At 46.1% G+C, this 13,790-nt stretch overlaps 1 protein-coding gene across 2 annotated transcripts in view; it reads left to right on the forward strand.

Moving 5' to 3' along the window:
* The window catches only part of ASTN2 (astrotactin 2), a gene marked incomplete at its 5' end in the record, with an annotated part of 643,478 nt that overhangs the window by 205,821 nt on the left and 423,867 nt on the right, over positions 1 to 13,790 (forward strand). For both annotated transcript variants that reach the window (XM_081102944.1, XM_081102945.1), the window contains one exon: positions 7,572 to 7,739. In XM_081102944.1, the coding sequence (XP_080959070.1) occupies positions 7,572 to 7,739 (168 nt within the window). The remainder of the gene's footprint in view (positions 1 to 7,571; positions 7,740 to 13,790) is intronic.

A 13,790-nucleotide genomic window follows, 5' to 3' on the forward strand; every position in this document is an offset into this window, starting at 1 on the left:
TCGGAAACTTTATTCTGAGAAGTGGTCCATGGGGATCCTTCACACAAATAAAGGTTAATAAATGGAGAAAGTGGCAGGGGTAAGAGATAGCTGTCCAATATGACAGGTGGCATATTGGTTCGCTAGGGCTGTCATAAAAAAGGAACGCACACTGGGAGGCTTACCCAAGAGAAATCTATCTACTCCCATTTCCAGAGGCTGGAGGTTCAAAATCAAGATGTTGGCAGGGCTGGTTTCTTCTGAGGAGCTCTCTACTGGACTTGCAGAGGGTTGGTGTCTCCCTGTATCTGTATTTGGTCTTTTCCTCTGTGTGTCTGCACCCTAATTTCCTTTTATTATAACGACACCAGTCATATTGGAGTAGAAACACCACGATGCCTTCACTTAACCTTGTTTTCCTCATGAATGACCCTATTTCCAAATGCAGCGCATACTGAGGTCCTGGGGGTAAGGATTTCAACACATGAATTTTGGGATGGACGCAAGTCAGTCCATAACAGGCAGAAACAGTACAGAGGAATAGGTTGACGTTGATCCAGGGAAAAGGCAAAGAAAATGGCAGAAGGGAAGAGAGCTGGAAGTCGATCAGGAGGTTAAGGCACAGAGGTAAGTGACTGAAGACGCAGAGACACTCCACCCCATGACGCTAGAGCAGGGGTGGGGAATGTCTGGCCCTACCAAGGCATTATGAGTGAGTTAACTAAATGTTTGGCCAAATATAGCAGGCTAATTTTTAAGCTGATAATTTTGTGTGGCCTGTAAATGATGTTATTAATATCCAAATGGCCCTTGGCAGTACAAAGGTTCCCTACCCCTGCCCTAGAGACTGAGCGTTCCCAGCCATCCAGGTAGCCTCTGCCCACTCACAAACCCTCACACTCTAGCTTTTCCCCCATGTTTACAGAGGTCAGTGCTCACTCCTTCAGTAGCTCCCAGTCGATAGCAGACGGTTGGATGTACTCAAGCCTGACCTAGGGCTCTGTGGACCAGGGAGAGAGGAAAGAGTATTCTCCATGGGTGTGTGGGGTGGAAGGCAGATGGTCTCCTCATTTCTTTGTTGTCACAGTTTGTTCTTCACCCTGTCCCCTGGAAAGACATATCTACCAGGTTCAAGGCACTGATTGATGGGTTCTGGGGGACACACAATGTAACAGAAAATAGGAAATCTTTAATTATTTTGCACCCAGAGAAAGAGAAGGAAAAGAGGGAGGGCTACTTTGGGCCAGAATGGTTCCCTGAGCTTCATCGTGAAGAGCATCTTTCAGCCATGGATGTAACTTTTAACCCCTCCGCTCCCCCTTCAGCTCTGTGTCCAGAGACCTCTTTGAAACCTTCTGTCCATAGTCCTCAGGGGTCTGTGTCGTGATTCAAGATGTAACGAAGGGGCTTTGCATCTGCCGTCTGGCTCTCCGGACAGTCTTGGCTGGTGATACCTCCATCCGTAGTATTTTTAGTTCTCGTCTGTAACCTTCTGTTTCTTTGGGGACTGATGTGCCTCTGGGTTTTCATAGAACACTACGGAGTGGCCTGAGCTCCCAGCTCACCCCTGATCTGTGCTGCACAATCACAGAAGCAGGCTTATAATCAGTGTAATTGGAGATCAGAGTTAATGAGGACCTCCGTGCCCGCGCAGTCCCCTGAGCAATGCCGAGCTTCAGATGTAGATAAGGAAATGATTGGGCTGAACTGAAAATCCATTTGGCTAATTAGATGATGTATATTCCCACAAGTCCATGGGGAGGGGGGGAAATATATATATATTTAAAAATAAGGAAACATGACATTTCGAAGTTGAGATTTTGGCAAAGTTTCATTCCAGAGTCTTTACTCTCTGGGGAGATTGATTTGAGCACAAAGAAGAATCTCAGCACCCAGAAAAAGTGGGGCACTTTTTAACTAAAGCCAAGAAAATAAAACGGGTCCACTGGAAAACTAGAGAAATGTGAGACACATGGAATAATGAATTTGTGTTCATGGTCTTTACCTTCGAAAAACATGCATTCTAGATGAGGGAGTAAGAAAGGGGGAACAAAAAGCACTTGTGTTTTGCCTTTGATTTGGCATCTCAAACTCCCTTCTTGAACTTCAAGTTCTCAATGGACACACATCCAGATCCTGGGACAGGAACTAGCACATAGTAGGTCTTCTTTTTGTTAAATGAAGAATATATGCATGAGCGAATGAATGAATCTATAATATGGCATATATAACTAAAGGTTGAGTGGAATACTGTCTAAGTATTAGAGTGATTAAGAACAGTATGAGCCAACTCAGAAGGCAAGACTTAACATATCAACGCCACCTCAATTTTGCCTCGCTCGTCATTCTTCTTCATGTCCTTCAATGTCTGGCTTAAAGACCAGCATTTCAAACTGGTCTCTGACACCCCTTTTTCCTTCTCTTAGATCCAAGACAAGCCCATTCTTTTCAGGCAGTTCTTACCACACTCTAGGTCAGCCGTGGGCAAACTACGGCCCGCGGGCCGGATCCGGTCCGTTTGAAATGAATAAAACTATTGGAAAAAAAAAGACTGTACCCTTTTATGTAATGATGTTTACTTTGAATTTATATTCGTTCACACAAACACTCCATCCACGCTTTTGTTCCGGCCCTCTGGTCCAGTTTAAGAACCCATTGTGGCCCTCGAGTAAAAAAGTTTGCCCACCCCTGCTCTAGGTTGTATTACAGCCATGAATGCCCACACCCTTGGTAGTCCATCATGTTCTTGATGGAGCCAGGCCATTTCTCATTCTCTCTGTCTATTCCTTATGCAACGAGGGGATTAGTAAACTGTTGAATGGACACATGAATTAAGCCTTGCTGACTGCATTTGCACAGTTTCCTCCTTTCACTACCTGATGTGCTATCTCTATGCCATTTGGCCTGGCCTTGTCGCACTGAGTCCCCCAGCATCTCCACCTGAACCAGCCACATCACAAGCCCATGGAGCGAACCCGAGCTCAGGACACACGATAGTGAAGTTCAAGTTTTGGGTTGGAACCAGGGAAGCTCTGAAGGGCTGATTTTGTATTCTGGCTCTCACAGGATAGAAAGACTTAACCTTTGAGATCAGTGTTGGAGGCATTCCTGCCTCACAATCCCATGATAGAGGGAGTTGAAGTTTCCTCCAGTCAAGCGTGGAACTTTGATTTCATTAATTCACTCCGCAGACACTCACTAAACTTCCCATATGCGCCAGCCATTTTACTGAGGGCTTGATTGATAAGGGCTCATGAATAACTCATGGCCTCGTCCCTGTAGGAAATCATAGTCTATCAGAGAAAGCAAAAGCCCTCCCACGCGACAGGATGCACACTGATGAGGAATGCACAGAGGGTGGGAGGACCACAGAGGGCCAGAGAATCCAACCAAAGCCCCTGATTCTCATGACAGCCTGGAATAATGGGCGGGTCCCAGGTCAGATGCTGCAGTTTCTATTTTGGCCACTTACTCTTTGTACAAATTTGGCTAAAACCATTGCTCTCTGAACCTCCTGTTGTCATTTGTAAAATGGGGAAATTTTAATCTTGCAAGGCTCTCATAAGGATTAGAAAGCAGATGCGTAACACATTCAGCCCAGCGACTGGAACAGAGAGGGTCTTCCAAGGATAGTGACTCCTGCTGCCATTAAGGCAACCATAGGCCTTGTAAGAACACCTTTCAAAAGAAGGCAAGGATAACCTGCGTGTGAGTTAGTCCCTTCCAAAGAGACTCACATTGCTCAGATTGGAGAGAGATCTATTAACTGGCATTGCATTCCGAGCTTCCAAATTTGTAAGAGATCCGAATAGTAGTCAAAATAGCTCCCGTGAGTTGAGATTTCACTGTGTGCCAGGGACTTCACATATTGTGCATATTGTATAGGGATGTGCTGTGTCCACATCTCTCGTTAGAACACAGGCACTTCTCTCCCAGCCGCCAGGATTGTTGGTGGCTGACTCCTCGCTCCAAGTCTTCCGCGGAGAAATGTCACCCATCGAAAGGGACCACTTCACCCAAGTTTACGTCTCTTCCCCAGGAATAGCCCACAGCCTGTGACTGGCTAATGCTGAGGCGAAATGACCTGATGTTCTTGTCCTGATTTGGGAAAACTCTGAAGGACCACCCCAGCTCCTGGCCCCCTAGGAGATGAGCTGAGGTCTTTGCTGCAGCTGTATGACAATTCGACTTCTCTCTCTTGTGCAATCCCACTTTGCTCATCCCTTTACAAGGGCACACCTCCTCAGCCACCTGCGTGCCAGGCTCTGCCTTTGAGTCTGGTTCCTGGGGAATTGGACCTGAGAGAAACACATTGTCTCAACTTAATCTTTACGTTAACCCTGTGCAGAGAGAGTCGCAATTCACACTTTCTTATGAGACGACTGAGGGTTTGTTTTCTTGCCCACGTTTGCAGAGCTGGTAAACAGCAGAGTGAAGATCTGAAGGCACGTCTTGCTGACTCCTTTCTCTTTATCCCTGCTCCTTAGCTTTCCTGAAGTGATGGATTAGCCAAACGCAGCCCTGGGACAGAATTCAATATCCATCCCTCAGTCTTTAGTGAGAATAAATACAAAAATTATCCTTTTAAACAGCACGACTGTGCTTTTCAAAAGAAAAATCTGTAGTCGGTTGTGATGTTCAGTGCCTCACATGAGGACCCGTGTGCCATGTTTCGGCTCAGTTCCAAGGGGGGAAATATGGCTTTGCGGATAGATTTGCATATCTTCCCTTGCCAGAGATTTGAAATATGGGATCCAGCAGACTTCTTCTTTTCTGTTCAGCTGCCAAAGACTTTAAGGCCAACTTCAAATACAGCCATTTTCTTATCTTGGAGTCTGATGCTATCTACTCCTTTTACTTTCCCCGTAGACTCCTCTTTCTTCCTCACCCAAAATCCCATTGTCTACTGGGCTTATTCTATGGGATGATATCGGCCACAACATTTGTGTGACTTAGAAAAGATAACATTGCCTGCTGTACCCTTATCCTTCTCAGGGCATCTTATATCTTCAGGGCAGCCAGGTAAAGTCTGATGTGATCCCGCCTCTGCCATTGCCCATTGGACCATAGCAGAGCTGAGAGGAGCCCAACCATTGGTCAATAAGCAGGGTCTGATATGACCTGGCAGAGAGGTTGCTCTCAAACCCATCTGATGCCTATTAACTGAGTCCTTCCTTTGGAAATTTGCATTGTATACATGGAACGATTTTGTTGGTAGAGAGTGAGGGAGAGAGAAGAAAATGCAGGGAGAGAAGCTGAGTCATGTTAATTATGAACTATTTAAGATCTCTTGTGCTAAGATCCCGAGATCTGCATGAATCTAGAATAGCTCTCCAAATCCAGCTTGTGGAGTCTGGTCCTATCTGAACCTTTGTTTCCCCTATAAAATTTTACCTTTGGGCCGAAACCGGTTTGGCTCAGTGGATAGAGCGTCGGCCTGCGGACTGAGAGGTCCCAGGTTCGATTCCGGTCAAGGGCATGTACCTGGGTTGCGGGCATATCCCCAGTAGGAGATGTGCAGCTGATCGATGTTTCTCTCTCATCGATGTTTCTAACTCTCTATCTCTCTCCCTTCCTCTCTGTAAAAAATCAATAAAATATATTAAAAAAAAATTTACCTTTGGTATACTGCAAAATATAGGCACTACCATTTATACCCTCTATGCAGCCATCCTGATGGATGTCTGTTCCTTGCCCCACAAAGAATGTATGTATGCACATGTATGTATGTAATCCATATAGATGTGCATATATAAACACACATGCATATATGTAGTATCTGTGCATACATATGTGTTAGAGGGGAACATTTTGGAGCATAAATTGCTTTCAATAACAAATTTAAGCCATTGTTTTAAAATTGGTTGATTACCATAAAAATCTGATTTTCCAGACTCTCCTGAAGAAACTGACGGTCTGCTCGCTGGCCTTTCCCCCCATTTGGCCAGAGCTGGTTGAGGTGGGGTGCAGTTGGTCCCTTTCAATAGAACCTGCAGTGCCCAGTTCACCCCAAACTCCACCTCCCTATTATTTCCCAGCATTGAGGTGTTTTTGCTGCACAGGTGCTGCTTTTTTTTTAGAGGTGCTTGAGATTTCTTTGAATTTCTCTCTCTAATAAAAAACCAAACAAACAGCAACAACGAAATCCATGCCAAGAAGCTATACTTAGCTAAGATTTAGAAACAGCCTAAGTGCCCATCAACAGATGAATGGATTAGAAAACTGTGGTACATCTACACAATGGAATACTATGCTGCTGTAAAAAAGAAGGAATTCTTACCATTTGCAACAGCATGGATGGAACTGGAGAGCATTATGCTAAGTGAAATAAGCCAGTCAGTGAAAGAAAAATACCACATGATCTCACTCATTTATGGATAATAAAGACCATTATAAACTGATGAACAAAAATAGATACAGAGACAGAGCAGCATCGAACAGACTGTCAAACTACAGCGGAAAGGCCGGGGAGGGTGGGGAGGGGAGGGTAAGAGATCAAGCGAAGGACTGTATGCATGCATATAAGCATAACCAATGGACACAAGACACTGGGGTGTAGGGGGTCCAGGGGGAATGTCAAGGAGGAAAAAAAGGAGACATATGTAATACTCTTTGTAATACTTTAAGCAATAAAACAAAATTTTAAAAAAGTATATACATATAGAGCTATAATGATATTAACTATAATTTCAGAACTGCAAATTACCTTATTTATATTATCACTAGTGTCCTGGTGCACAGATTCATGCACATTGAAAGAAATTAATTAGAAGAAATATTTTAATATCACTATTCACCCTTTCTCTATAATAGAAGTGTCAACCAAATTCACAATCGACAATGACAGATCAAAACACACATGTGCAATTGGCACCAGCGAGAGCTTTATATGTATTATAAAGGCCAAGTCAACTTAGCCTTTTATATATATAAAATAAACTTGCTTAATTAGACCTGAAAAAAAAAAAAGAGAAGCTATGCTATTTCCCTTATGCTCAACTGGTCTCTCCCACCTGGCCCCAATGGACATCAGGGAATCCTGTTCCAGAGGACATGGCTAGGTTGACTGGGGACATTCACTTTCTTTTTCTTTCATATTTTAATATTGCATCATTCTTTACTAGGACAAGTCAGCTACTGGCTGAGCACTTTATCTACCTTATTTTATTTCATTCTCACAGTAACCCTTTGAGGGAGGTCCCGCTAAAATTCCCATTGACAGGTGAAGTAAACAAGGCCCAGAGGCATTGAGCGACTCACCCAAACTCAGTGACTGGCCAGGGTGAGCTCAGGGTTTGAACCCAGGTCTCGCTCAGTCGCAGGGCCTGACTTAATCACTAAGTTGAACTGTCTCTCATCCCTCACTTGTTTTTGTCTCCACTGACTGTTGACACCATGAGGGTGCATTGTAAATGTGTGTAGACTGTGTGCATGCATGTAGCCAGTGAGAACAGGCAACTGTGGGTTTGTGTGTGTGGGGAAGTGTGTGACTTGTATGTACTGCCTGTGTTCCTGGTGGCAGCATCAGCAGTGAGACACACCTGCACCTAAAACCAGGGAGAAAGTAGCTGTCTTTCTCTATTCCCCCACAGGGAGCAGCTTTGTGGTGAGCGAAGGGAGCTACCTGGACATCTCCGACTGGCTAAACCCGGCCAAGCTGTCCCTGTATTACCAGGTCAACGCCACCTCCCCGTGGGTGAGGGACCTCTGCGGACAGAGGACGACAGACGCCTGTGAGCAGCTCTGCGACCCGGACACCGGTGAGCCATGGGCGGGGCTGGGAAAGAGGAAGAGAGGATCTGGCTGGAGGGTGGGCTGCCCTCCTTCTACCTGAGCATCATGGCTTCTGAGGGATTGACAAGGGGCGTTATGTAAAGATCCATCAATCCAATTGGTTCTTAAAGCATGTGCTGCCATTGGCTGACAAGGGAGAAAGTTCTCAGGAAACCACAGAATCACAGAATCTCAGAGAGTCTGTAGTCCAGCTCTAACAAAGCAGTGTCTGAATGTCATCACACATCCTGAGCTTTGATCCTGTCTACCTCCGACTAGCAGCGTGGTCTCACTATCATTTTTCCAGCTTTATTGAGGTATCCTTGACATATAACATTATGTAAGTTTAAGGTGTACAGTGTGATGGTTGAATGCACGTACATAGTAGGAAATGACTCCCATGATGAAATTAACACCTCCATCACCTCACATGCCATATTTTATGATGCTGACATGCAAGATCTTACTACCTTTCAAATGTATAATAGGCTGTTGTTCATTGTATTCACCGTGCTGTACATTAGATCCCCAGGATTTACTCATCCTAAATGGGGAGATGTTGGTCACAGGGTACACACTACTTGGTGTTCTTCGGCAGCACAGAACGAAAATAGCGTCTGCCCCGCACGCACGCCTGTTGCTCAGATGGAATGAGCTAATGCCTGGGAAGCTCCTAGCATATTCCTGTATTCTCCCACTCGACAGGTATTTATTGAGCAGCCTGGCACTTTTCTAGGCATTGGGGACACAGCAGTGAACAAAATAGGCAAAATCTCTGCCCTGATCACATTGAAATTCTGGGGAGACACTACATCTGCAGTGTCTGACATAGCAGCCATTAGCCACATGTGGATGCTGAAATGTAACTTAATTAGAATTAAACAAAAGTAATCATTCAGGTCCCCAGTCACATTTTAAGTGCTCCATAGTGGCTACCTCTTGGACAACTCAGGTATAGAAAATTTCCAACATTGTGATGAGGGGTGGGGGGACGAGAAGAGATAAACCAAAGACCTTATATGCATAGCCCATGGACAGGGGCAATAGGGTAGTGAAGACCTCTGGGGTAGAGTTTGGGTGGAGGGGAGTAAATAGGAGGGGATGGGAAATATCTATGATACTATCAACAATAAAAAATATATTTTAAAAGAAGGAAAAAAATATTTCATCTTAGTACACAACCAGGTAAATATACATACAGCTTGTCAGGTGATGGTCAATGCCGGAAAGAGCACCGAGCACAGCTAGCGCTAAGCTGGGTGGCAGCGGCATTGTTATTACCCAGACAGGGTCAGGGCAGGCTTCTCTGAGAAGGGCACATTTGAGCAGGCGCTTTCAGCAGGGGAGGGAAGCCTGCCCCTGTCCGGGGAGAGGTTGTTCCAGGCTGACGGGATGAACAAGGGCAGTGCCCTGTGACAGGAGCGCAGGGAGGTGCCCAGGGTTCAACACTAGCAGGAGACCCCCTGTGGCTGGAGGGGAGCCAGGGGAGGGAGCTGGAGGCAGACTTGAGAAGAGGAAGACTGTGGAGGGGAGGGTTAGGGGGTTTAATAGAATGATGAGGACTTTGGGTTTTACTCTGAGTGAGATGAGAAGTCACTGGAGGATTCTGAGCATAGCAACCACATGATCTAACCTGCATTCAACAGGATGGGTCTTCTAACCTACATTCAGCGGCATTGCTCTGGCTGCTTGTGGCCAATTGACATAGGGGCAGTCAAGGGCACCATTATTCTCCTCGAGGCAAGACTTGGTAAGTGGCTTGGACCAAGGGGGTTAGGGGAGTAGATGTGAGAAAGAGTCCAATTATGGATATATGTAGGGCGTAGATTTGATAAAATGTGTTGTTGGATATGGGAGGTGAGAAGTAGGAATCGATGATGATTGTAAATTGTTCTGTCTGAACACTGGGGTGGATGGATTTACCATTTGCTGAGTCAGGAGGTAGGTGCTGTAGGAGGGTCAGGGTTGAGGTGAGGGAGATCCCAAGTGCTGTTATGAGTATAAGTTCAAGGTGACTACTTATCACCAAGTGGAGATGGAAAGTGGGCTTTGGAGTCCAAAAGTGGAATGCAAAGCAGAGGTCTCAACTGGAGACAGAAATCTATGAGTCAACAGCATAGAGATGACCTTTAAACCCATGAGACACTCTCTCTTTATGGTAAATGCTTAGTAAATGGACAGTGTCTAATTGTCCATAGTTATTGCTCAGTGAGTGGCCGTTATTAATGTCCACAAATAGGGAAACAGGAGTTAGAGAAGACACTTGCCAAGGTCACAAGGCAAGTAGAAAGGAAGCTGGTATTAGAAGTCTGTTCTCCTCGCTCCCTCCCGTCCTCTGCTCCTTCCTGCCATGTGTGTCGCTGTATTTTCTCTGGAGCCTCATTCCTCTCTAGCATTCTTGCCTGGAAAACTCATGCACAGATGGCAGGGGGCAGCCTCTGCCCAGAGCTGAGAGGTCTCCTTGGCCCAGTGCTCCCTCGTCCCAATTCTGTCCCACTCCGTTTTTTTTTAAGATTAGTTTTTACTGATAAGAGAAAGAGATTAATTGTCTGCCTCCTGCATGCCCCCTATTGGAGATCAAACCTGCGACCTGAGCGTGTGCCCTGACCCAGAATCGAACTGGCGACCTCTTGGTGCATGGGATGGTGCAACCAACTGAGCCACACTGGACAGGGCGCACCCTTCTCTGTGGGCACCAATTCAGAAGTGAGGACAGGGCTTCTCCAGGCTCACCCTGTCTCTGCAGAGTCAGGGCAGGATTTGGCTTTATAACCACCATTCTCTCATACCAGGTAGTTGGAAGCCTGTTCAGACACACTTTTGCAGCCTTTACCTAGGCCTGTTTGGGAAGCTGTTTGGAAAATGTGATGCAGCTCTAGTGTACCCTTTGACCAGACAGGTGGGTCTTCTCTCTCTTCATTCAGACATTTGTGCTTTAGAGAGCTCTCTCTCTCTCTCTCTCTCTCTCTCTCTCTCTCTCTCTCTCTCGGTAATTCTTACCCCATAGGCAGGTAAGCCTTATAGAATTGTGTGCCCCTGGACCTAGTCCTGCTCCTTTTTGTCTTTCTTTCCTTAAGGAGGAGGGAAGGTTATTGGTGGGAGGCGACAGAAGAGCTCCTATTCTCTGTCCTGCTCCCTGAAACCCCAGCTCCGCAGAGTGCTGAGTGCCGAGGGTCTGACCTGGTTTCCCCTGCTAATCTGTCTTCAGGTGCATGTCTGTGGTTCCTAATGACTTTTTCCTTTAGCCACAGGCTTGAGTGCACAATTTCAAACAGTGGGTCATCCAGGCAACAGACATGCGTTAGCCGGTTTTAAAAAATGTGCAGCTCTTCCACCAGTATCCCCTAGAATTAAACACACTCAGACACATTCACACACACACACACACCCCTTATAGCTGAAAATGTCAACAGAATCCACTGACCTTCTCAGCTTTATTGCTGAGGATATTGATATCCAGAGAAGACAGGTGAGAGGACCAGAGGTGTACCCCCTGCAGATGGCAGAGCCAGTTTCCAACCCTGGAATCTGTGCTCAGAAACACTGCTTGTCGAGCCTCAGTGGGTCTGGAGTGGGGCCTAAGGTTCCACATTTCTAACGAGCTGCCAGCGATTGCTGTTGCTTCGGGCTTAAAGGATACCCTTGGATGGCAAGGCTCTGCACGCTCTCCCTCCTGAGTAGTCCTCTCATTTCTACAAAAGCAATAAAAGGCCCAGCCACCCTAGCTGTTAATCTAATTATCTGTCAAAACCGCTCTTGCTTATGTCACCTCATCTTCTGCTTCTATTTGCCATGTGCCCAGGGCTCCAGGCACAATACCTGCAGCTCCCTAAGACCCCATGCCTTCGCACACTTTCATCCCTTTCACAGACTGTGTCTGCCCCCTGAAGTAGCTTTCTTCCCCTTTAACAGGAGACCAGGGGCTCCTGTTAATTTCTGTTTTAATCAACCCAAACATCCTTCCTCCCACAGGAATTCCTGGCTCGCCATCCCCAGGCCTGACATAAAGGGGCCCGCTTCTCTGCTCTAAAACCCTCTGTGCTTCCATGTGGCATAGTCTTGTCCCTGTCCAGAGTCTTTGTCCTTTCCTTGTCTGGATCTATCACCCGACTGCACGCTTTGTTAGGGGCTGAGGAAGCGGAATTCAAAATGGGTGCCTTGCTCATCTCTGTGTCTTTAAAAACTTAGCATAATGCTGACATATAATTAGTTCACAGAAAATAATGATGGAAGGAGGGAGGGAGAGAGAGAGGGAGGGAGGGAGGGAGGGAGGGAGGGAGGGAAGGAGGGAGGAAGTGAGTAACTTTTCCTCCCCATGCTCCCTAAAACAATTCTATGCACTATTATTTAGCTTCTTCCTCCGTATCCACTTACATATGTGCTCAAATTAAGTGTTCCCCCGCTCTGGAGAAATCAGACCACCAAGCACTGCCCAGGGCCAGTTGCGTGACTCTAGGATGCTCTGTCTCACCCTTCTACTGAGCCACTTCCCCAGACCCATCCCTCTTTGCATTCTCCACTCTGCCCGTACACACATTGTCCCCCAAACACCCTTACCTTCCCATGAAGGTTCTGTCTCCTCCCTCTCCCTGGAATGTCTTCCTTCATTAATTATTTGCCTTGCAAAGTTCTGTTCACTTAACTATCTTTCATCTCTATTTGGTGAATGGATGACATCTACAGTATCATCAGAGTACAACCTCTGTTGACTAAGAATCTGATTTAAACATCCATTATTGCTACCCAACCAACGTGGCTCAGTGGTTGGGCATCAGCCTATGACCCAGGAGGTCACGGTTCAATTCCCAGCCAGGGCACATGCCCAGGTTGCAGGCTCAATCCCCAATGTGGGGCATGCAGGAGGCAATGATTCTCTCTCATCATTGATGTCTCTCTCTCTCTCTCTCTCTCTCTCTCTCTCTCTCTCTCTCTCTCTCTCTTTCTGAAATGTGCGCACGTGCATAAATCCATCAGTTATTCCTTAAAAACTTATCTATCCTGCTAAATGTAACCTCCTTAAAGCCAAGAACTATATCTAATTTATCCCTGTAGCTTTTCCACCCCAGTGCCCAGCAAAGCACCCTACTACTACAAGTCCCTCAGGCCATACATGGATGGGGCTCTCTACAAATGAAGAGTGGAAATGGGCACATAAGATCCCTGCATTTATTTTCATGAGGCTTGACTCAGACCCACTTTGCAAAATTTACTTCAATTCATTAGATTTGATTCAACGAAGATTTTCTTAATTCCCAAACTCTTAAGTCTCTGTGTCGAGTGCTATGAGAAATCACTGACACATTGGACAATGTTCCTGCCTTTGTGGATTTCACATTTTCACAGGGATGAAAGGAATATGCTCATATACAGCGATGAAAAAAGACACCACCTGGTATAAATCAAGGACAGGCACCCTTAAAGTACCCCAGGCCTAGAGAAGAGGGAGGGATGTACTCTAGAACTACATCATGGAGAAGGTGTCCTTCTAGCAGAGCCTTATGTAATTGGTAGCGAGAGTGAGTAGGACAGGTGCTTTAGCCAAAGGAACTTCATGATTGCAAAAAAGAGGAGGAAAGTTTGGAATGATTCCAGAAATCATAGAGTGGAGTAGTTGTGCTGTTCTCTAGAGAATGTGCTCACATGGGTTGGAGGGAGAGGACTAGGAGAGTGGCGAAGGATGACATCAGAAAGGCAATGTGAAGAGACCTCATAGTGAGATAAGGATCTGAAGATTCTGAGAACCACAAGGACTTAGTAAGACAATGCTGGCCACTGAAGCAGGGGAACTGCCCTTCACATCCGTCTGACCATTTTCAGGAACATCCACGCCTGAGGGAACAGCTGGGCATCCCCTCTTTTGCCTTTCATCAGGAACTAGAATTTGGGGGATGTCATGGAAAAACCAAGTCCCCAAGCACTGTATATACCCAAGCCTTGGATCTGTCGAGATGGCTCAGCTTCACTCAAATAAGCCCCTTCTCCTATGGGTGGGATGTATAGGGTTGAACAAAGTCATGGAGTCTAAGCATTGCTCAACA

The sequence above is a fragment of the Myotis nattereri genome (genome assembly GCF_964212035.1).
Source record: "Myotis nattereri genome assembly, chromosome: 12".
In the NCBI taxonomy this organism is placed as follows: Eukaryota; Metazoa; Chordata; class Mammalia; order Chiroptera; family Vespertilionidae; genus Myotis; species Myotis nattereri.